The 22,089-nt window shown below is 55.6% G+C and overlaps 3 protein-coding genes across 10 annotated transcripts in view; 2 read left to right on the top strand and 1 right to left on the bottom strand.

Moving 5' to 3' along the window:
- Positions 1-4,232, bottom strand: part of TBC1D16 (TBC1 domain family member 16) — a 30,581-nt gene extending 26,349 nt beyond the window's left edge. For 3 of the 7 annotated variants that reach the window (XM_039562063.1, XM_039562069.1, XM_039562070.1), the window contains exons 1-2: positions 4,138-4,232; positions 3,529-3,651 (exon numbers count right to left, since the gene is read on the bottom strand). The gene's annotated coding sequence lies outside the window, so the exon portion shown is untranslated. Of the gene's footprint in view, positions 1-3,528; positions 3,652-4,023; positions 4,042-4,137 lie in introns of those variants that run through there. The other 4 variants (XM_039562065.1, XM_039562066.1, XM_039562064.1 and 1 more) reach the window with 4 other exon arrangements.
- A 205-nt stretch (positions 4,233-4,437) lies between these two features.
- CCDC40 (coiled-coil domain containing 40) lies at positions 4,438-15,605 on the top strand. 2 transcript variants are annotated; one of them, XM_039562027.1, is made up of 19 exons: positions 4,438-4,538; positions 4,885-5,004; positions 6,034-6,106; positions 6,275-6,453; positions 6,852-6,935; positions 7,018-7,237; positions 7,615-7,772; positions 8,610-8,732; positions 9,107-9,228; positions 9,941-10,184; positions 10,286-10,468; positions 11,362-11,607; positions 12,131-12,344; positions 12,836-13,005; positions 13,129-13,220; positions 13,530-13,650; positions 14,300-14,488; positions 14,715-14,873; positions 15,276-15,605. In XM_039562027.1, the coding sequence occupies exons 1-19, from the start codon at positions 4,521-4,523 to the stop codon at positions 15,519-15,521; spliced, it is 2,961 nt and encodes a 986-aa protein (XP_039417961.1). In that variant the 5' UTR covers positions 4,438-4,520; the 3' UTR covers positions 15,522-15,605. The 2 variants fall into 2 exon arrangements, with proteins under 2 accessions (XP_039417961.1, XP_039417960.1); XM_039562026.1 differs by having other exon boundaries at positions 5,977-6,106.
- A 334-nt stretch (positions 15,606-15,939) lies between these two features.
- Positions 15,940-21,941, top strand: GAA (alpha glucosidase). The gene is given in 20 exon segments (XM_039562028.1): positions 15,940-16,020; positions 16,022-16,357; positions 16,424-16,569; positions 16,904-17,069; positions 17,425-17,521; positions 17,604-17,723; positions 17,844-17,962; positions 18,096-18,227; positions 18,328-18,438; positions 18,600-18,713; positions 18,831-18,915; positions 19,005-19,122; positions 19,300-19,433; positions 19,549-19,700; positions 19,904-20,052; positions 20,163-20,304; positions 20,512-20,610; positions 20,786-20,950; positions 21,133-21,285; positions 21,525-21,941. Coding segments are annotated over 20 exon segments (2,664 nt in total). The 5' UTR covers positions 15,940-15,954; the 3' UTR covers positions 21,585-21,941.
- Positions 21,942-22,089: the final 148 nt, after the last annotated feature.

The raw sequence follows: 22,089 nt of genomic DNA, 5'->3' as shown, positions 1-22,089 counted from the left end.
GCAGGGGAGGGTCAGGAGGTCTCTGCCAGCAGAGGCACCACTTAATGAGCTTTCACCGGGCACAGGAAGAACAAAGCGACAGGTAGAGATCAAAAGCTGCTCCCTGGAAAGCCGGAGGAATTTAAAGGGAAATCCTGCTTTGATCCTGCAGAACACCTGTTGTTCAGCACTGCCTGCATGTGCAGATGGACGGCGCTGCAGCCACACAGGGCTGGGAAGAGGAAACCAAAAAAAAGACAAAAGGTTTGGAATACGGTGTCCTGCCAGCTCGGAAATTCAGTCTGCTGGACTCGTCTTGCAGAAGAGCTGCACATCAGAAATCAGAGACCACTGCAGTGCTGCAGACAGTAGCCAGACACACTGGGATATATAAATATCACCAGGAAACTCAATCCTTTCACTGTTCCCACAGGCCAGGGAATTCTTTGTAGCTTTGGTTGCAGGATTAAAGAAAAACAGATGCAAGTCACAGGACAGTTTCAGGGAGGGTGACAGGAGTTATCTGGGCCAGGGAAAGAGATTGCCAAGGGAAGATAAAAGTGAGGGAAATGTATTAAAAGTCTTCACACATGGGAACTGTCTCTGCCAAAGAAAGGAAGAGCTGTCAATGAAGGATGGGAGAAGTTGTAAGGCAGCTGAACTGTGGCAAGGAATACCTAGGTTTTGTCATTCTAGTAGCTAGGACAATGGTGCACCAGAACAGGGAACCAACCTCAAGGGACCATTTCCATTGCTGGGGTTTCAAAGGCTGCAGAAATAGATACACAGTCAGTCCCAGTGGGGACCAGATGGTGGACTGGACCTCTGAAGGTCATCTAGTCTACAGGTACAACCCCAAAAGTCTCTGGAACTCAGCTTGGGAAAGTGCCTCTCCTTCCTAAAAGACAGGAGTTCATACAACACAAAGCAGCAAATAAGAGAGACCAAATTTGCAGGGTTTGCTCTATTCTCAGCCCTTTTCCATGTGGGACAACATCTGCACAGGCAATCTGTGGGGCCTGGGCCGTGGGGAGAGGCAGGAACTGCTGCTGCCTCTTTTGTGTACTTGGGAAGGCAGTGGGAACCATCTCACAGCTCAGGCAGCAGTAAATCAGCACCATTCAAAAAACCCCATTTTTCATATGAATTTCATATTTATCCACTGATCTGAAGGGATTCTTCTCAGTGTGGCAGAGCCAGCTCAGCTCTCCAGAAGCTGAAGCATTGAGTTAGCTGATAAGCTCTTGCTGAGTGCCAATATTTATTAAGCACACACACATTTTCTTCTCCCACACATCAACTGTTGCCACTAAAAATCTTCGCTCCAGCTCCTGTGTCTGTTCACACAGCCCTGGCTGCTCTCCCAGTTGGTGCCAGCACTTCTCAGCTTCATGAGTGAGAAAGTGCTGGGGAGCCAATTCCTGAAATCACCCCCGGAGCCTCTTCCCCAGAGCCTGTCCTGTTCCAGCCAGCAGCATCCAGACCGGCACCGGCTGCTCGCCGCCCGCAGCGATGCCCTTCCCCTCCTCAGGAACCCATCCACAGGATCCTGTTTGCCTTGGCAGCTCACACCTCACTTGGCACCTGCTGCTGGACCAAATGCTGCCGCCGCCGGTTGCACGAGATTCCTGTATCCTGGCCCGGGAGGGCAGCGCTGGCTCCGGCACGGGCCTGGCACACCCAGCACATCTCCCGGTCCGCGCTGGCACCGGGGGCACCGCGAGCACCCCGGCTCCTCTCACTGAGGAGCCCAGCCCAGAGCGGGGCCGGCTGCAGCCCACAGCTCCCTGAGCTGAGCCCTCCGTGGGCTCTGCCTCCCAGGGCACATTCTCTGGGCAAGATTTTCCGAGCTTTACGAGCAACATAAGCCGAGCTGCAGGGCTCTGGAAGTGAAATGTGAGACTTGCAGCGTGTCTGGGCACGGCGGAGAAACACGAGCTGTCAAACAGCAGCACCACATTTAAGCATGAAATGTCTTTGGTAAGAAAAATGCAACAGGCTCGTTTTCTTCCTTGCCCTTAATAACTTGAGTTTAATTTTACATATTTAAGGAGTGCAGAGTCACTGTGGTGGTGGGGCTCAGACACCGCACAAATTCCTGCCTCTTTCCCCTCTTGGGAACAGCAAATGCCGGGTTTGGAACTCTCAAGCACAGAGCGACCAGAGTAGGGCAGGCTGGAGTCAGGACTCAGCTTCCTCCCAGTCCTCCGAGTGGATTTGCTGTGCCACTCTCAGCTGGTCACTCACTTGATCTCTACTCCTCTACAGGCCCTTGTACGACCTTCCCTTTGTATTACAATACCTCGACATTGGGAATAAAAAAGAGAAAAGCTTTCCAAACTCCTTGCTATGCTGGAGCCAGTTCAGAGGATCCAGCCAAATCAAGGAAAAACGTTTACCATAGGGAGCCACTCTGAAGTCATCCCATCTCATGGGAAGAATTATGTAGGTCACCAAGAAGTCTTTCATTGCTGCCCTGCTGGGGCAGCAGCAGCTCACGAAGCACAGAGCAAAGGGAAGGGAACAGCCAAAATCCCCACAACTCCAAATGCAGCCGCTTCAGTGGGACCAATTTCGCTCAGATGCATCTCAGCTGAGCAGGTAAAAAAGGGGCAGCAGCCTGAATCCTGCAAGGCTGTGACTCAAGAGATGAAAAGGGAAAGGGAATGCTATGTCAGGGCCGGCTGCTCCCAGCCACGCCTGTTCAGGCATCAGAAAGCAAACAAAAAGCAAACAAAAAGCAAACAAAACACTCACCCATCCCCAGCACCGAACTCACCCACAGCACACGCTGTCACTGAGACACTCTGTGCCACATGTCCCTCCATCCTCAATTTACCAGTTTTGCATGACACTTATCTGCACTGCTTGGGCCACAGGAAATGCTTTTATGACTTTTTATTTCCAACATCCTGTTGCTGTGTCCTGATAACATTCTCAGGACTCAATCCTCAAAAATCAGCAGCTCAAAGCCCCAGGAGCCTGGATCACAGCTCAGTGGATGAGCTGATTGCAAACTCTGTTCTCAGTACGACAGACATCAGACCATGCATCATCTCTGCCACTTGGACACTCTGGAACAGCCCCTTCCCTCCCTCATTCCCTGATGGACTCAGAGAGCCACACTCTGCCCCATCCCGGCTCTCCAGCCTCACAGCCCCCACACAACCAGAACAAACCCAGATATTCTCCAAATCCAGTGCAGAAAAGCAGCTTTCACAGACTGTCCAGTTATCACCAGGACACGAACAAGCTCCTACAAACTCTCAGGAGGCTTCTACAAAAGCACCAGCAAAGTCCAAGATCTTTACCCTGAACTGTCCCAGCCCTCACACTTCTACTGTTTTCTCTCAAAAGAACTTTCATTTTTCTTCCTATTCGGAGTAGCAACTAAGAACAAAACACCTCTGCAAGACAAGCTCCCAGCCTGATATCCAAAAAGACCAATCTCCCAGTGGAAGCAGCCACGTTATTTTACGGAGTGTCAGCAGCACAGCGAGCAATACACCACCCCACAACGCCTGCCTGCAGCATCCCAAGGCCACTCACCAAACCACTGCCAACGATCCCCATCCACCTTCTCCGCAGGTAACAGAGCTCAGGTAGATGTTTGGGTCACCTGGGAGAAGACCAGCTCCCCAAAAGGAAGGAAAACATTGAAATACTCCCAAGCTGCACGGAGCCGCACCGAAATAACAGAAGAGAAAGTTTAGGAACTATTTAGATTTCCACCAGCGCCCCCGGCGGCAACATCGACCCCGGGGCAGCATCCCGACCCCAGGGCAGCATCCCGACCGCAGGGGCAGCATCCTGACCCCGGAGCAGCATCCCGACCCCAGGGCGGCATCCCGACCCCAGGGGAGCAGCCCGACCCCAGGGGAGCATCCTGACCCCAGGGGAGCAGCCCGACCCCAGGAGAACAGCCCGACCCCAGGGCGGCATCCCCGACCCCAGGGGAGCATCCCGTCCTCCCGCCTGCTCCCGCCGCCCTCCGCGGGGCCCCGGCGTGGGAAGGGCGGACAAAGAGCGGGACCAAACACGGACCTGCCCAGGTGCCGGCAGGATCTCGGTGCCGGCTGGATATCAGGCTGGGAGCGCTACGGGATCACCCGGCCCCCCAGCCCCCGCCGCCCCCAGCCCGGCCCGGCCCCGCGTTACCGGCACAGACGAGCCCGGGGAAGCTCCCGGCGCTGCCCAGCCCGGGGCGAGCTCGGAGCCGCCGCCGCTCCCGGCCCTGCGCGGGGCCGCTGCCGCCGCCCGCCCGCTCCGCCCGGCCCGCGGGTTTGTGCCCGCCCGGCTGCCCCGCCCGTCCGCCCGGCCCGGGGCTGCCCGGCGCGGGGAGAGCACAGCGGGACCCGCCCGGTGCCGGGACCGGGACCCGCGGGCGGAACCGGGGCTGGCCGGGGACGGAGCGTGGCCCGAGCCCCCCCGCGCGCCGGGGTTGGTGCGGCCCGAGCCCCCCCGCGCCCCCCGCGGACCGCGGTGGTGCGGCCCGGGCGGTCACGTGAGCGGGTGTTGATGCGTCGCCTGGTAACGGGAACATGGCGGAGCCGCCGCGGGTGAGTCGGGCCGGGCCCGGTACTGGTACTGGTACTGGTACTGGTACTGGTACTGGTACTGGTACTGGTACTGGTACTGCCCGCCCGGGGCTCCTCCGCCGGCCCGCACCGCCCCCTCCCCTCCCCTCCTGTCCCGCCCCGGGACCTCCCGTCTCTTTCCCTCCCGTCCCGTCCGCCGCGGCTCGGTACTGCCCGGTCCGGATTCCACTGCGGCCCAGCACTGCTCGGCACTGCCCGTCCCCTCCACCGCCGGCCCGGTACCCGTCCGGCCCGTCCCGGCACCTGCCGGCTCCGCCGGTGCGTGTCCCGTGCCCGCCCCCGCTGCTCAGGCTCTCTCCGGTTGCAGGCCCAGCCCAGCCCCGGCGCTATGGAGGAGCCGCCCGGTGCCGCGGCAGAGGAGTCTGCGGGGGAATTGGGCTCCGCGGAGCGGGATGAAAGCAGAGCTCCATCACATCTTCCTCTGGAGGTGATTCCCTTTGGAACATTCACAGGGCAGCCCGTTCCCACGCCTCCTTTGCAGAGCGGCCTCTTCCTGGGAGCAGCTTCAACAGCAAGAAGAGAGCGATCGTTCCAGCCTTGCCCTCATATAAAGCAAAAAAGCCACTAAAAAGTAAATTTAGTTACTGACCCATGTCAGCAGCATTTGAACTGTGTGTGTTTCACTCAGTTCTTTGCACGTTTCCAGTGCAGACACCGAAAAAAGAGATTTATCCACATTTCATGGATGCACATACTCGGGCTCTTTTTGGAGGTTTCTTGGTGACAAGTTTTCTTCTTCCATTGGGCCTGCCCAACACTTGAATTTGGCAAATGATGATGTGGGATAAAAGAGTCACTTTAAAAAGAAAGAAAGAAAGAAAGAAAGAAGAAGGAGAATAATTTGGCTACATGTTGTGCTAGCTGGAAGAATTGCTTTAATAAATCTGTAAGGACTTTTTTTTTAATGGACGTGAACTAGAAGTACATGAAACTGTGAGTGGTGTGGAGAAGTTTTGTCAGGATCTTTACTATCTCAGTGCTTGCTGAGTGACTATTTTTGCAAATGAGATTAAACTTCTGAATTAAACTTCTGCGCCCTGTGGCAAAAAATACCACAGCATTAACATGAAATGCAAATGGCAATCTGCTGCTCTGCTTTCCACCTGTGCTGTGTGCCAGGCCATGGAAGTGGAGAATGGGAATGACGATGGAGGGTCTGTTCCTCTGGAGGAGCAAACAGAGTCATTGCCCCCTGCAGATAGAGAGATCTTGCTGCAGAGCTGTTTGTGGGGTCTGCAGGAGTGGCTCACTCTAATTCTATTTTGGGAGCGTCTCTGTGCTGGCTTTAGAGCCAGGCCCTCGTGTTGATCCTTTGTTTGCATTGTTCATGCCTCATGACAAAAATGAGCAGATGTTTAGGGATAGTTAGATGGAAAAGGTGATGGATTTTATGTTTCAGGGAAAATCGCCTGAGACTTTCCCAGATAATGAACGTGCCACTTGTCCTCCTGAGCAGGGTGACGTGGAGCAGGCAGTTCCAGGCGGAGGAGCCCCGTCCCTTCCCTCAGGAGCACCTGCAGCAGAACCAGGTATCCCCCACCGCCTTTGCAGAAGAGCTGCACTTGAGATCATCTCTCAAGCACAGCCTCTGGTTTTCTCCCTTTCTGGTCATTGTTAATGCAGCTGGAGGCACAATACTATAAAATCTAATCCTATTCCTTTATCTTTTTCCTTCTTTATGCTGGGGTGGGGTCCAGGGAGCAAAGGACGAGCCAGTTCTCACCATGCAGAGCTGACCTTTGAGCTCCCGAGTGATCATGGCAACCAAAGACAGGACAAGGGGTTGCAGCAGCGTGGAGCTGAGGAACATGGGATAAGAAAAAGTAGGAGGAAAACAGCGGAAGAAGCAGAACTGGTCATCTTGGATCCAGAACATGTGAGAAGTCTTCAAATCTTGTCGTTCTTTGCAGAGTTGATGTTTGTGTTTCTCTAAAATGTGTGAGGTGAGCTGTAAGCAGTGTCTCAGCTGTTCAGCTGCACATGTGAAAATCAGTTTTGCCAAAGTATTAGCTGCTGACTGAGTCACTCAACCCTAACCCCAGAGCTGTAGGTTCAGAAGTGAGCAATGCAGAGGGTAAATGTGATCCCTCAGTGCCCCTGAAAGAGAAGTCCTTGCAGCAAAAGTGAGCGGGTGGGTTCTCAGATGCAGCTCTTCTGGCACAGTTCTGGCTTTCAAATATTCTCACTTTTTGGCATCAGCAAATACCCACTATGTAACATCTCTCACTATTTACACAATATGTTAAAGTTTATTAATGCTGTCCTTCTTTACAGCCTCTGATGACAAGATTCCAGGCTGCCCTGAAGAATTACCTCACTAAGCAGATAGAACAAGTGAACCTAGACGTCCATGAACTGGTAGGGAGCCTCTCCTTTGCCTTCCCACAGCCCCTCCTGTCCGAGCTGCTGGGAGACAGCTCCTTCCCTCTTGTGTCCGCAGAGGGCAGCAGTGAAGACCAGCAAAGAGCAGAGGGAAGAGCTCGGGGTGATCCTTTACGGAGCCCAGCAGCAGCTGGGGCAGCTGGAGGTGGAACTGGAGAAGAGCCACGAGCGCTATTCCCAGGCGGCCGCAGTGCGGCAGCAGCTGGAAGAGGAACTGCAGGGCCTCAGGGATGCTCACAAGGAAATATGTCACAACACAGATGATGAACGCAAGAAAGGTGACTGAGGCAGTCCTGGCGGTGTTTCCCAATCCTAGGGCTGTGTGGAGAAATTAATTTGAATTTAAGTGAAGCACTGGATTGAAAAATTCAGCAAAATAATTAATCAGGAATAATGCACTCACTGGAAAGTTTCACAGGCACGCCTGGAATTCTGTGAGCTGGGAATCCAGGAATTGCTTGCCAGGATCTTTAGCTTTGCTTGTGGAGCCGTACTCCAAAGCTGATGTAAATATTTCTGCTGGGGAGGGCTGGTTTAGCTGATGTGTGAGAGGTTTTGCTTTGGGAGCTTCTGTATTTCTTTCTCTTTTATGTCTGTTTAAGGTGTACCCTACAAACAAACTTCTCTGTAACTATTGTATCTCCTGTCCCCCCAGTTTCTGCAATGCAGACACAGATTGAAAACCTGGCCTTGCAGCTCTTCTATGTGCAGAACATGGACCAGGACATGCATCACAGGGTTTTACTGATGAAACAGTCAGCAAAGAGGGCTGAGGCAGAGAGGATCCAGGCTGAGGTGGAAAAGAAAAAACAGGTACCAAGTGAAACTGTCTTTGAAATAAATAAATGCAGGTGCCAGCAGTGAGTCTGGGAGGATGTGCCACCTTGTCAGAAGGAAGGCTAGAGTGACTGAGTCACGGAAGATGAGTGGGGATATTTTTCTCAAATAATTGACAAAAAAAAATTCCAGAGGCTTTTCTAAAAAGGAGAAGAAGCCCTGCCTGCCCCCAGACAGCAACATGCACTGTCCAGAGGGTTTGCAAGGCTTAGAACAGTAAGTCACGCTTCACTCAAAGGAAGGAAGATATTTATTGAAGATATTTATTGAAGAAATATCGTGTGTACAGGTCTTGAGAATAATTCTCAATCACAGCGAATTTCACAATGGAAAGTGAACTTGGGGAATGAGTGGAGCCGGTCGGTGCTGGAGCTCCCTCTGCTGCCTTCCAGGACACAATCCACGCAGTATTGCTAATGCAGAATTCCATGCAAACTGTTGAAATACAGTTTGGGTTTAGGAGGGTTTTAACAAAGGATTTTCAACTCTACATTATTAGGATTCCCAGTAGCTGGACAGGGGGCCCAGCATAATCCATGCTGACAGGAGGGAATGTGGCTTCAGAGCCGAGCTATCAATTTACTGCTGCAACTGGAATAATAAACAGCCAGCAAAGGTTTCATTCTCTTGCAAGTCGTGCCTGCTGCACTCGTGAGCCATTTGTGTATGGATGGGAAAGTTTCAGTAGGACTCAAATCTAATCCAGTTGCCAGTTTTAATTCCTTTTTTAGCTGATATTATTCTTGTAGGATACAGTTGGTTTAGACTGAGATTCCATGACCCACCCTGGACTGTTTGGCTCTGGCTCTGTAGGACCTTCTCCTGGACCAGTTAACGAGGAGAGTCTACGAGCTCCAGGAACAAATTGCTCTGTTTGAAGCTCAGCTTGTGGCCCAGGCAGAGGACACAAAAGTGACCCGGCAGGCAGTCAGTGAGGTAGGAGGGGACTTTTCCCTTGTGGTTAATATTTCCCTCTGGCAGGGCTGACCCCTTTGGCCCATGCTCATGTGGTGTGCACAAGGTGGGACAGAGTTTCACAGTTTGTTCCTGTTTGGAAGAATGAAGACTTTTTTTTCTTTTCCTTTGTCCATGAGAAGTGCCTGTAAATCACTTCCTCCTGCCCTTTGCAGCAGTTTTTTCTTGCAGACCTGTGCTCTGTGGGCTGCTGAGACAATGAACGAGACACAGAGTTGGAGCTGATCCTGCTCAGCACATTATGAACAGGAAAAAAAAAAAAAAGTATTTTAACATGAATTTGTTTTTTCAACACAGTGTAGATTAATCCTGTCTGCCACCTCTCTGTTCCCCAGGCTGGTCTGGAGGTCCAGGCTATTAACATGGAAAAGAAGAGGCTGATGGACCATTGGAACAGCAGCTTGGCTGGAATGAAGCAGAGGGACGAGGCCTATGTTGTCAGTCAGGAGCTGCTGGGGTAAGGTCTGAAACCAGGCCCTGAGGACACCTCAGATTTGGGCAGGAGGGATTCCAGAAGGGGATTCCAGTGTGTCTCCTGTCGGGTTTAGCACTGTGTGGGCAGGGCGTGTCAGGCAGAACAAGTTTCCTGCTCTAAAATACGTAATAAATGCAAAGGATAAGAAGCACGGTTCTTTTTTGCTGTTTTCTTTATCCTAACCACATCTCTTCCTCGGAATGTGGGGGGTTCTTCAAGCTGTTTACAGTTTTCTCAATCATGTTTTATTCCTCTAAAGGAATTCCCTCACATTTGCAACATCTCTTACTCCAAAGAGCTGGATGTCAGGAAGGGTTTGTCTCTCATTATCAGGGTTTTGTGAGGCCTTTGGAAATGTTCAGGAAAACCTCCCTGTTGTTGCCAGAGGAAGTGTTTATTTGCTCTGGAGCCTTAAAGCTTGACTGATTCTCTGAGAACAAACAATCTGCTTTTATATGGTGACGTCCTGGTAGGAATGGGGGCTGGGACAGCGCTGAAAAAAGGAATCAATTTTCCTAGACACATTTACTTTTAAATCTCCTGCTGACTCTGCACTGTCACAGCAGCTGAGCCTTAAAAAGATCTTCCTCCTTGGGCAGTTGTTGCTGCAGTAATGAATTTGAAAAGAGGAATTTGTGGGCGGCTGTTCAGCACCAATCCCCGTGATGATTTTCCATCTTCTTTGCCCTTCCAGCAACTACAGACGTGACCTCAAGTCCCTAGAAGGGGACATCCATGGCTGTGGGAAGTCCATCAGGAAAGAGGAGGAGAAGAATGAGAACCTTGTTGCCCTCCTGAACCGGTCCCAGAATGATACCAGTGTGACAAGGAAACTGCTTGCCCAGTGCCTGCTGGAGCAGGAGGCCCTGCAGGTTCAAACTGGCACCTACACTCATGTTCTCCAGGAGACAGAGCAGGCCCTCAGCAGGACCAAGATGGTGAGGAGAGTCCATGGAAGATGAATCCTTTTGAATACTTGAATTGAATACCCTTCCTCAAACAGTTGTAGTGATCCTGTCTCTGTCTTCCAAAATTTTAGGACCAAGCCGCTCACCTGAATGAGTTGCTGGCCATCAGGAAGGGCATAGAGAAGGGAACTTCTGTCAAAGAGCAGCTAGAGAGTGAAATCATGGCAAAGCTTCAGGACCAGATGATGTCCAACAAAGCTGCAAAGCACTTCTTCCAGCTGGCTGAAAAAATTCGGAACAGAAAAAGCAACCTGGTATGGCATCCCCCCACCTTGGGAGGGCAGGGCACCAGTGGGTCCCCAGCAGGGCTTGTCAGTGACTTTGTTCTGGTTTCAGGTCTGCATTGAAGCTCTGCTGAGTTTGCCTCTCCAATCTGGTTCTCCCTGTGATCATATTGCAGGATTCTGGTGTATGTGAGAGAGCTTGGCCAAAAAGACCTGACACAAAACACTGTTCTTTACTTAATAAATGGGGCAAAATTATGAATCCTGGGAGTATTTACTATAAAGTATTAGCATTTCTTATGTACTGCAGAAAAATAATGGACATGTGGTACTTCTGTAGTCTAATTTTAACTAATTTTTATTTCTATAATTCATCATGGAGTGGGATGCAGGCGGCTCTCCGTTCTGAGGAGCAGTCCAAGGAGCAGTCCAACGTGACCCACAGCTCTTTAATCCATGAGAAGTTGCTCTCTCTGGGAGTGTATAACTGGATCTCTTAGAAAGATCCAAAAACTCAGCCCAGCATTGCTCACACCGAGTGCTGTGCTGGTTGTTAGGTGAGGGGTGTGTGTGCCAGGTGTGGTGGAGAAGGGACAATGCCGTGATGTCCTGGTACTGGTGGCAGGTAACTAGAGACTGGGCAGGTGGTCACTGCAGAAGGGATGAGTGAGATCTCTTAAAGGCTTCTGGAATATTTAGGCTCCTTAATGCTTTTCTGCAGCTGGATGGCAGAGGTAAATATTGTATTACCTGCCAATTGATGGAGAAGCAAGGGTACAGAAAGGGTAAGTAGCTCATGGCTTTTAGTACAGACCTAGGAGTAGAATCTCAATCCCCTGCCTCCTGTGCTGGGACAAGTGGCATTACAACTCAGCAAGGGGCTGCTGGGGACAGTGATGTGTTTTCTCTCTTGATATTCCCAGGAGCTGCATTTTTACAAGGTTGAGAACGATGTGGCCCAGATTATTCTGAATGCAACCAATACCAGCTGCAGGCTGGCAGTTCATGAAAAAACACTCTGTGAGGTGGACAAGGAAATAAAAAATATGAATGAGCTGATTGCCTGCCAGGAAAGCGAGATTGCAAAGTCCAGGCTCCTGGCTGACAAGAAGGGAGGGATCATCTGCCTGTACAACAAGAAGCTGGAGATGCTTCTTGCTCAGCAGGGGGTAGGTATTTCTGTATTTCAGTCCCAATTTTGATTTTATTCTTTGTGATGACCAGAGATGCCCCTGATCTGTGTAACTGTGTTAAGTGTTGGGTAGTTCAAACTTTCAGGCATCAGCACTGTGATTTAAAAGCTGCATTAGTTAATGCAGGTGTTTGTGTTTATCAATTCATAATGGAGTGAAGGGAATTGTGAAAGGAGGGTGTGCCTGGCACAGATCCCTGCAGGGACTTGTCTGCACCTGATGAAAATGTCAAATGGCATCAATGAGTGAATAGGATCTTGTTGGAAAACGTGCCAACACTGAGGAGGGGAGAGTGGGGCAGGCAGAGAGATTTCAGTCGTTTGATGGTTGGCCCTGTGTGGATGATTGCCAGATCTGTCCCTGGCAGTGTAAGACCTGATGGATACCCATGGGGAAATGAGTCCTGTGGCACATCCTCTGCAAGCTTTGGAATGTCCAGATGTTGTCAACAACTCCAGCAGCTTCTGCCTGATTTATCCCAAACTTTGCCCTTGTACAGGGGCAAGAACTGGGACCACTGGAACTTGAGATCAACCAGCTGAACAAGGAGATAGAAGAATACAGTTCTGAGGTGATGACGTTGCAGAAGCACTGGCTCAATGAGCAGAAGGAGCTGGTCAAGCTGACACGGGAGCGGGATGAGCAAATAACCTCCCTGGATATGTTACAGAAACAGATCATCATCATGCAGCAGAGGAAACTGCGCATGGAAAGTACGTCGTTCCCTGATTCTTCCTTAAAATGTTCGTCTGTGAAGGGAGGGAAAAGGGAGTGGGGGGTTACAGATGGGAAAAGCTGGACCTGCCCCAAAGAGTGCTCCTGGCTGTGTGTGAGCAGGAATACCAACAGCCCAGGCACTCCTGCTGATTGCATACATTATTCCTGTAAGGATTCATCCTACTGTCCTGACAGTCGGACCCTGAGTGACAATGTTACACTTGTTAAATAAAGTTTGCAAGTAATGGGTAGGTAAATGTCCCCAGCCATGACAGCACTTTCCTTAGCCAAACCCAACTGTTTTCCACAGGAGTCTCCTTCAAAACCTTTTTTTTTGGTTTTTGAGCTTGTGGAAAAACATTTTGGCTGGACACGTGGGTGGCTCTGCCTGAGGTCTTGCCACCTCTGACAGCAGTTTGTGTTCAACTTGTCTGTGTTCAACCCAGTACTCAGGGGAATTCCAAGACTTTTGCCTGTTCACCCATAGATGAAATTCAGCAGGAAATAAAAGAACAGAAGGACGTGGAACGGCACATGAAGAACATCTCAAATGACTTGATAAAGTTGAATGTGTTGATCAACAAGAACAACAGCAGCTTTGAGGAGCTGCAAAATGGCAAAATTGTCACAGAGAACGAGTTTGTGCACTCTCTCAAGGTACTGACCACCTGGAACCTCATTCCCAGGTCTCAGCCTCCCATGCAGATCGAGGCAAGCAGTGATCCTGGAAAACTTTCTCAGCCTGACAGTGTTGCATTGTTTTGTTCTTCCCAAATCTAGGCAGCAGAAAAAGAATCTGTGGAGATGCAGGAGAGGCACAGTCAACTGATTGAGGAGAAGGAAAGGCTCCTGAACAGCCTGGTAGAAGCAGAGTAGGTACCAGAGTGCCACAGTCCCATGTGTCTGTGTCCATGTTCCAGTTCTCCTACAGTCACCAAACCTGGCACCACCAAATGCACTTCTAGTCTTCCTGGAGAAGGGGACAGGACCTTAATGAATGTCTGAAACACAGTCTGTGGAACCAGCAAGAGCTGGGAGGATGTTGGCTTTAACAGTTCCAGCGTGTGTGAGCTGGATGTTGCCAAGATCCATATGGGAAGACTCTGGCAGTGTCTGGCAGTGAGTGTGCTGCACTGAGCAGGGTCTAGCTTTCTCTTTCCCTTCCCCTTTCTTCTCTGAAGGCATCAGATCCTACTGTGGGAGAAAAAGATCCAGCTGGCAAAAGAGATGCGGGAAGCAACAGATTCTCTGTTTGAACAAGGCGAAATCCATGACATGAAAACAGAGATTCGTAGGATGCAAGTAAGGCACTGGGAAAGAGGACTGAGGAGGGGAAGCCACCCAATGTACTCAGGCTTGGAGTGGCTGAAACATGAGGCAGGAGATGAGAAACAGGCTGGAGAAGTGGCATCTTCAGGGCCCAGGGCAGGACTCTAAACCCCCCACAGCTCGACTGAACTGAGCATATCTAGCGGCCCACACATCCTGCATTCCCCGTGCCAGGCTTAGCAGAATCTGGACACTCCCAAGAAATCTATTTAAATTGCAGTATGTTTGCCACCTGATTCTGTGACCCTGCTTTATAAGCAATGTTAATTACTAAATATTGCATCACTTTAATCACTGGTTTAGGGAAGTGTTCCCTCTCCTGGCAGAGCAGCTCTTCCCCTTCATTCTCAGGATGCTTCTGCTTTTCTGCTTCTGCTCTTGCTAATGAGGTCCAGACTAACATTTTAAATATTGGTGTAGACAAGTTGATAATCCAGGCCTCTGCCTTCCAGATCCACACACAGCAAACCAGGTTTGGATTTGGACCAAATCTGGCTTGCAGGCACTTGTGTCACATGTATCTGGCTTATGCTGGTGGGATGTGCCACCCAGACAGCTTCCCTTGGTGCTCTTGGTAAGCATTTGGTATTTTGAGGCTGGTTTGTGTCTTGGCAAACGGCAGGTCCGCTATGGGCAGCTGCTGAAGCAGCAGGAGACGTTGATCCGGGCTATGGAGGCGAGTGTTTCTCACAGAGAGACGATAACGAATCGGGCAGAGGCTCAGAGCAAAGTAGATAAGAAACACATCACCAAGAATGACTTCCAAAGCAGGAAAGAAGAGCTGAAGAAGAAGATCAGGGAAACCCGGGAGGTGAGAAAGGAAAGTGGGTCTGCAGGAGCTCACACAGCTGAGGTTGGCCTTGTGGTGAACAGCAGTGAGTGCAGGAGTGTCCGTGCACAGACCCCGCGCTGGCAAAGGGGCAGGCTTTGGGAAATCATTCATTGAAAATCCCCCAAAATCGAGTTCTGGGAGGATGGTCAGGAATGCAGCTGAACTAAAACTGAAATCTGCCATTTCCTTCTCTTCCATTTACTAGAACATTTATGAATGCAACCAAACCATCCAGGAGCTGGAGACCATCCAAGAGTCCCTCAGTGACACCTTTTCAGAAAAGAAGCAGGAATTTTGCCAGCTCCAGGCTGAGATCGACAGCCTCATCTTGGACATAGAATGTCTTCAGAACGAGAAACGATGGGTGAGCACATCCACTCCCTTACAGCATGTGAGCCAGACAGAGCCTGCTGCTTCCTCTGCTGCCAGCTCTGTCTCAGCACCGTGCTGAACTGGGTGCTCAGTGTGGCATTTTAGCAGCACATTAACTGAGCACATTTTGGAGGCTCACCAAGAACCTGCTTGACGTATTGAAACCCTGTCCTGGGAAGGGTTGCCTTCTGTATGTGGGAATTTCTCTGATTTATGGAATTCTGTGATGTCTGTACCCCTCCAACACCCGGCCTGGGGGTGCTGTTTGGCTGTTATGATGGGGAATTCATGGCACTGTCCTTCCCTTGTCCAATGTGATGGTCACAGCACCTGACACGAGTCCCACCCATATTTTTCTTGATGTCACAGCCTCTTCCCTTGTTGCTTTTCTCAGAACCTGTTGGAGCTTGTGGCCCACCAGGCGCACCAGAAGCAGCTGCAGGCGCTGAGGGAAGGGAAGTACAGGGCCCTGTGCCACACTGAGGAAGCCTGCATGAACCAGCAGGAGAAACTGCAGGCTCGGCTGCAGACCATTAACACCATCGTGCAGCAGATCCAGGAGGAACAGCCCCAGCACCAAAGGGCTCTGCAGTGGCTCAGTCACTGGCTGGGGTCCAAGCTCAGGTTGGAGAAAGCCTGACAGAAACATAGAAAATACATGTAATATCTTTTTTATTCTTCCACAGGTTGCAGACTTTGTAAATAAATAAATACAGAAAAATAACCAGGTGTAGGGTACAATATTTACTTTGTCGGGTATAATGTTTATTTAAGATGTACCATTGCAATCGTGTCGCTATGTTTCTGTTTACGTTTCACTTTCGCTGCCCCAAGCAGCTCCTGGGCCCCGCCTCCCTCCCCCGCCCCGGGGGCCGGTGTAGCCCCGATTTCCCGGGCGCGGGGTGGCCCGGCCTTGCTCTCGCCCCCGGCTCTTGGCCAAGCCCCGGCAGCAGCGGGCTTGGCGGGGCCGGGGCGGCTCCGGGACGGCGAAGCGGCCGGGCGGTGCCGGTGCGTCCCCGGTGCCGAGCGCCGGGCCGGCCGGGGGCCGCAGCCCGGGAGCCGCAGGCCGGGCCATGGGGCCGGGCCCGGGTGTCGCGGCTGCGCTGCTGGCGCTGCTGGCGCTGCCCGGCGCTGCCGGTCCCGGCCGCGGCGCGGGGCCCCGGCACTGCCGCCTGCGAGGTGGCCCCGGGCGCCCGCTTCGACTGCGGCCCCGAGCGGCTCCTGTCGCGGGCGGGCTGTGAGGCGCGGGGCTGCTGCTACTGCCCCGGCCCCGGCCCTGGCCCTGCCCGCGGCCCCGGCCCGCCCTGGTGCTTCTTCCCCCGCGGCTACCGCAGCTACCGGGCCGAGAACCTGACGGCCACCGAGAGCGGCTTCTCCGCCCGGCTGCGCCGCGTGGCCGCCGCCTTCCTGCCGGGCGCGGTGGACGTGGTGCGGCTGGACCTGGCGCTGGAGACCCCGGCCCGCCTGCGCTTCACGGTGCGCCCCGGGACCCCCGGAGCCCCCGGGTCCCCCGTTCCCCCGCTGACCCCTCTCCGCCCGCAGCTCCGGGACGCGGCCCGGCCGCGCTATGAGGTGCCGCTGGCCACGCCGCGGGTGCGCGGCCGAGCCGCCGCCGCGCTCTACGGGCTGCAGGTCAGCCAGGACCCCTTCGGCCTCGTCGTGTGCCGGCAGCGCGGCGGGAGAGTCCTGTGAGTACCCTCCTGCCCCCCTCGCTTCCCAAGGGATTGCGCCTGCGAGCGGGACCCCTCACGGCCCCACAGGGCACGGGGTGGGTGCAGGGACACCGGTGTTCACCTGGGACGCTGGTGACGGCAGTGGGGTGGCTGTCGGTGGCTGAGGGGGCTTTACTTTGACTCCCTCTTCAGTTCAGTGGCTGGGAAGGGAACCAGGAATCCCAGAGCTCCGCCGAAACTTGTTTTTACTTCATGTGGTGATGAGCATCCGTGTCCCTCCCCAGCACTGGTGCCCCAGCTCCGTGCCTCCCTCCCGGCTGCTTGCTGGAGTCTCCCTTTCTCTCTGCAGGCTGAACACCACGGTCGCACCCCTCTTCTTCACAGACCAGTTCCTGCAGATCTCCACCTCCCTGCCCTCCCATTTCATTTCGGGGCTGGGGGAGCACCTGACACCACTGGTCCTTGACACAGCGTGGACCAGGGTCACCCTCTGGAATCGGGACATGGCACCCGCGGTACGGAGCAGGGCTGAGGGAGAGGGAGGCAGATTCATCTGTGCTCCTGGGGCTGGCCCTGCCGCCTCTCACGTCTTGTCTGGGGCTGGGGAGATGTGTCTGTGCTGGTTCAGCTCCGGGCCTTGGCCATACCACTGGGCAAGCCCATGGGACCCTTGTCCCCAGGGCAAGGTTTGTCCCCCCGGAGCTCTGCGCTCTGGCTCAGGGCAGAGCTCTGCTGACATGACAGTGTTTGGGACCACAAGCCCTGGGTTTGCCCTGAAGCCAGCGCTCCTGACTGGAGGCGAGGGGCAGGCAGGTGGGTGTGGGGGTCTCCAGCAGAGCCTCACAGGCACCACACCGTGCTCTGCTCCAGCCCCACGTCAACCTCTACGGCTCCCACCCTTTCTACCTGGTGATGGAGGACGATGGCTCAGCCCACGGTGTCTTTCTGCTGAACAGCAACGCGATGGGTGAGTCCCGTGGAGGCGCCGGGCACGGGCTTGGCCCTGTCCCTGTCCTCAGCTTCTTCCCCTGGCACTCGTGCTTCCCCAGACGTGCTCCTGCAGCCCAGCCCGGCCCTGACCTGGCGCACGACTGGGGGGATCCTGGACTTCTACATCTTCCTGGGCCCCGACCCCAAGAGTGTGGTGCGGCAGTACCTGGATGTTGTTGGTATGGCTGAGCCATGAGTGCTGCCGGGGTGGCTTTGCCGGGGTGGCTTTGCCAGGATGCTGTGAGTGGGGTGGCACAAGGCTGGGCCATCCCTGCCAGCACCCACCCTCCGGCTTCCAGGGTTCCCCTTCATGCCCCCGTACTGGGGCCTGGGCTTCCACCTCTGCCGCTGGGGCTACTCCTCCACCGACATCACCCGGCAGGTCGTGGCCAACATGACAGCAGCCCGCTTCCCCCTGGTAGGTCTGGGCTGCTCCCGGGGCCTCTGCCCGCAGCAGCCGTGGGGGCTGATGGAAGCCCCATGGGGTGGGGGTCCCACAGCAGCACGTGGGGTCCCTGCTCCTCCCCAAGCACCCGCGCCTCCATCCACAGGACGTGCAGTGGAACGACCTGGATTATGCCGATGCCAAGAGGGATTTCACCTTCAACAAGAAAAGCTTTAAGGACTACCCAGAGATGGTGCGGGACTTCCACAGCCGTGGGCTGAGGTACATCATGATTGTGGTGAGTTACATGGGCGGGCTGGCACTGGGGCTTCAGCTGCCCAAGGGTGGTGATGAAGGCAGGGCTGGCCGTTCCCTGCTGTTGCTTTGTGCCCTTCCAGGATGCCGGGATCAGCAGCTCAGGGCCCCCGGGCACCTACAAGCCCTACGACGAGGGCCTGAAGCGAGGGGTGTTCATCCGAAACGCCACGGGGCAGCCCCTGATTGGGAAGGTGAGTGTGGGGAGCAGCCCCAGGGCCCACGGGACAGGGCTTGAGTGGGGCCATGGGAGCAGGACCCCGAGAGTGGGAGAGAAACACTCGGGGGGCCATGGTGGAAGGTGGGGTGGCGTGTGGGGCTGGGGGCTCTGCCCATTGCTGCCTCCCTCCTGCAGGTCTGGCCAGGCCCCACGGCCTTCCCAGACTTCACCAACCCGGAGACTCACGAGTGGTGGCACGACATGGTGAAGGACTTCCACGAACAAGTGCCCTTCGATGGCATGTGGCTTGTGAGTGGCCCTGTTGTAGCTGCTGGCTGTGGCTCCCTGGCTCCTGCCCTGTGCCTCTGCTGGGCCCTGGGGCAGCAGCGAGGTCATCCTGTCCTTTCCTTCCCCTTCCCTACCCAGGACATGAATGAGCCGTCGAACTTCGTGGAGGGCTCCCAGGATGGCTGCCCCAACAACAACCTGGAGCATCCCCCCTATGTGCCAGGTACAGGAGTGGGTTCCAGCCCTGCCCAGGGCTGTGGGGAAGCCGGGAGGAGCCTGGGGGATGCTCTGAGCTCCACCTCTCCCGTGCAGGAGTGTTTGGGGGGCGCCTGCAAGCTGGGACCATCTGTGCCTCCAGCCAGCAGTACCTGTCCTCCCACTACAACCTGCACAGCCTGTATGGGCTGACCGAGGCCATCGCCTCCCACAAGTAAGCCCGGGGCTCCTGCTGCAGCTCCCGCACATCCTGAGGGATGCAGAGCCAGGAGAGAGACCCAGCGTGGGCAGGGGGTGGTAGGCAAGGGTTTGGTGTGTAACACAGGGCACTGGGGGAGCCCTGAGCCCCTTCTCCAGCCGGCGGGGCTGAGCAGTCCCATCCCACCCCCAGTGCTCTGCTGAGGGTCCGAGGCAAGCGCCCCTTCATCATCTCACGCTCCACCTTCGCTGGGCACGGGCGCTACGCCGGGCACTGGACAGGGGACGTGGGCAGCGACTGGGAGCAGCTCTACTACTCCATACCAGGTAGGCTGTGGAGCACTGGGGCTGCATCCACCCCTGCTTCCCCCTTGCCCGCGCAGCCGGGGCTTCTCCATGGGCTCCATCCCCTGGTGCTGCAGAGCCCCGGTGCCCTCTGCAGAGGTGCTGCTCTTCAACCTCTTCGGGGTGCCGCTGGTGGGTGCCGACATCTGCGGCTTCGTGGGCGACACGAACGAGGAGCTGTGCGTGCGCTGGACCCAGCTGGGCGCCTTCTACCCCTTCATGCGGAACCACAATGACCACGGCACCCGGGTGAGCCCCAGGAGCCCTCACCCTGACAGGCAGGGGGCTGGGCCGAGCCAGGGGCTGTCCTGCTGGCCCGGGGAGGTGGCTGGTGCAGCTGCAGGGCCGTGTGCCCCCAGTGCTGGGATGGTCCATCCTGCACCCCTGAAATGCACCCTCCGTTCCTCCCCACGCGGTCTGAGCGTCCCCTTGGGCCTCTCCCCTCCCTGCAGCCGCAGGAGCCGTACGCCTTCAGCCCACCTGCCCAGGCTGCCATGAGGAACGCCCTGCACCTCCGCTACTCCCTGCTGCCCTTCCTCTACACCCTGTTCCACCGGGCTCACAGTGCCGGCGAGACGGTGGCACGGCCCCTGTTCCTCGAGTGAGTGCCAGCCCCGCCAGGGCCGATGGCCCTGTCCTGCCGGCTCAGCGGGAGGCGGCTGCAGGGTCTCCTGGCTCCTGGCAGCTGCAGGGTCTCCCCTCCTTCCCCAGGTTCCCCACAGACCCCAACACCTGGGCCGTGGACCGCCAGCTCCTGTGGGGCGGGGGGCTGCTCATCACCCCTGTGCTGGAGGCAGGACAGACCAAAGTCAGCGGCTACTTCCCAGCGGGGACGTGGTACAGCCTCGCAGGGGTGGGTGCTCCTGCTGTGTTGCACGGGGGGCTTTGCTGTGGGACCTCGTGCACATTCCTGCATCCCACCAGCCCCCCGGGGCTGTGTGTGGGTCTCGTGCCTCACCTGCCTTTGCTGGTGGCCATTTGAAGGCTCTGGCACTGGGCTGGAACTCCGCTGGCACGTGGCACCCTGGGCCTGCTCTTCCCTCTCTTTGTCCCCGTGTAGGACTCCACCATCCACAGCAAAGGGCAGTGGATCCTCCTGCCAGCGCCCCTGGACACCATCAACATCCACGTCCGTGCAGGGCACATCCTGCCCCTGCAGGTGAGTCCCCTCTGCTCCGTGGTGACACCACAGTGACCTGTCCGGCCAGCCTGGGAGGGTGGCTGTCCCCACACCGCTGACAGGACCATGTCAGAGGAGCTGTGGCTGCAGTGCCTGGCAGGGCTGAGGACATGGCTGTGGCAGTGCCCCAAGCTGTTCCTGCCCTGTGCCCCAGGAGCCCGCGTTCAGCACTGCCCAGTCCCGCGGGAAGGGCATGGCCTTGGTCGTGGCGCTGACCCCGGACGGCTTTGCCAGGGGAGACCTGTTCTGGGATGATGGGGAGAGCTGGGAGACCTTTGAGAGGGGCGACTACACCGAGATCCTCTTCCTGGCCTCAAATGTGAGCACGGGCAGCTGCTGGCGGGGGGATCTGGGCAGGGGGTCCTGGTGGCCCTGGGGCACCTGTGTCTGCTCAGTGCCTGGCAGAGGGGCAGCATGTGGGGCAGGGCACCTGGAGAAGCCCTGGGTGCACGTGGGTGGCTGAGACCCAGGAGCACACGGTGACGTCCCTGCTGTCCCTAGGACGCCGTGCTCAGCCAGCTGCTGCGGGCGAGCGCCCACCTCGACGGGGTCCTGCTGGAGGCCGTGACCGTGCTGGGTGTCACCAGCCCTCCCCGGCGAGTCCTGGCCAACAGCGCCATCGTGAGCGACTTCTCCTACCGCAGTGACACCCAGGTGAGTGCTTGTCCCCACCCTGGGAAGGGGTGGTGGCCGGGAAGGGGCCCTGAGTGCAGCAGAGGAGCTGGCGGGGTGTGACCCCAGCGATGCACAGCAGGGGCCATGGGTGCCCTTCCTGGGGGATCTGTGGGTCCAGGACTGTGCCGGGCTGAGGCTCTGCAAGGGGCAGGACCCCCCTTGGCTCTGACACTCCCGGGCTGCATCCTGGCTGGCTCTCACCTTCTTTCTCCCCTCAGGTGCTGAGAGTCCCCGTGTCGCTGCCCATGTGGGAGCAGTTTGTGATCTCTTGGTCCTGAGCCAACATCGGTCACAGGGAGAGGCCCTGGGATCCGAGGCCAAATCCATCCCATCCCTTGTACCTGGAGCTGCCACTGCTCTTCCCATGCTCCTGGGCCTTGTTTCCCCTCTGGCTGCTGGGCATCGATGGAGGGGTGTGCCCTGGACTGGCACAGCCCCCAGGGACAGGGAAAACCTCATCATCGTCATCAGGGGAAAAAGGACCACCCAAGTGCCTTGTGAGACAGCAAACCTGTTACTGTGGGGAACTGGTAGCTGGGGCAGAGACTGCAGGGAGTCTCCTGGCTGTGGTTTTGAGGAGGGGGCTGTGCAGGGGGTGAGGGGGCAGTACTGTGAATAAAGCTGCTGCTTGCTGGGAGCAGCCCCAGGCTGTGTCCTTGTCCCCTCCCTCTTCTGGTCCTGAATGTGCTCAGCCTCCTGCCCCAGCTGGGATGCTCCAGCTCCATCCCTGCCTGTGGGTCTCCAGTGGGACACCCCTGTGCCCCTTGAGGGCTTCACCCCATT

This window comes from Corvus cornix, chromosome 18 (genome assembly GCF_000738735.6).
Source record: "Corvus cornix cornix isolate S_Up_H32 chromosome 18, ASM73873v5, whole genome shotgun sequence".
In the NCBI taxonomy this organism is placed as follows: domain Eukaryota; kingdom Metazoa; phylum Chordata; class Aves; order Passeriformes; family Corvidae; genus Corvus; species Corvus cornix.
The sequence above is the reverse complement of the archived record's forward strand: the minus strand, read 5'-3'. Positions and strand labels throughout refer to the sequence as shown.

Coding starts and splice junctions, on each gene's coding strand:
- CCDC40 (XM_039562026.1), top strand. Junction 5,005..5,976: donor CATCACATCTTCCTCTGGAG/GTGATTCCCTTT, acceptor TTTATGTTTCAG/GGAAAATCGCCTGAGACTTT. Junction 14,489..14,714: donor AGATCAGGGAAACCCGGGAG/GTGAGAAAGGAA, acceptor TCCATTTACTAG/AACATTTATGAATGCAACCA.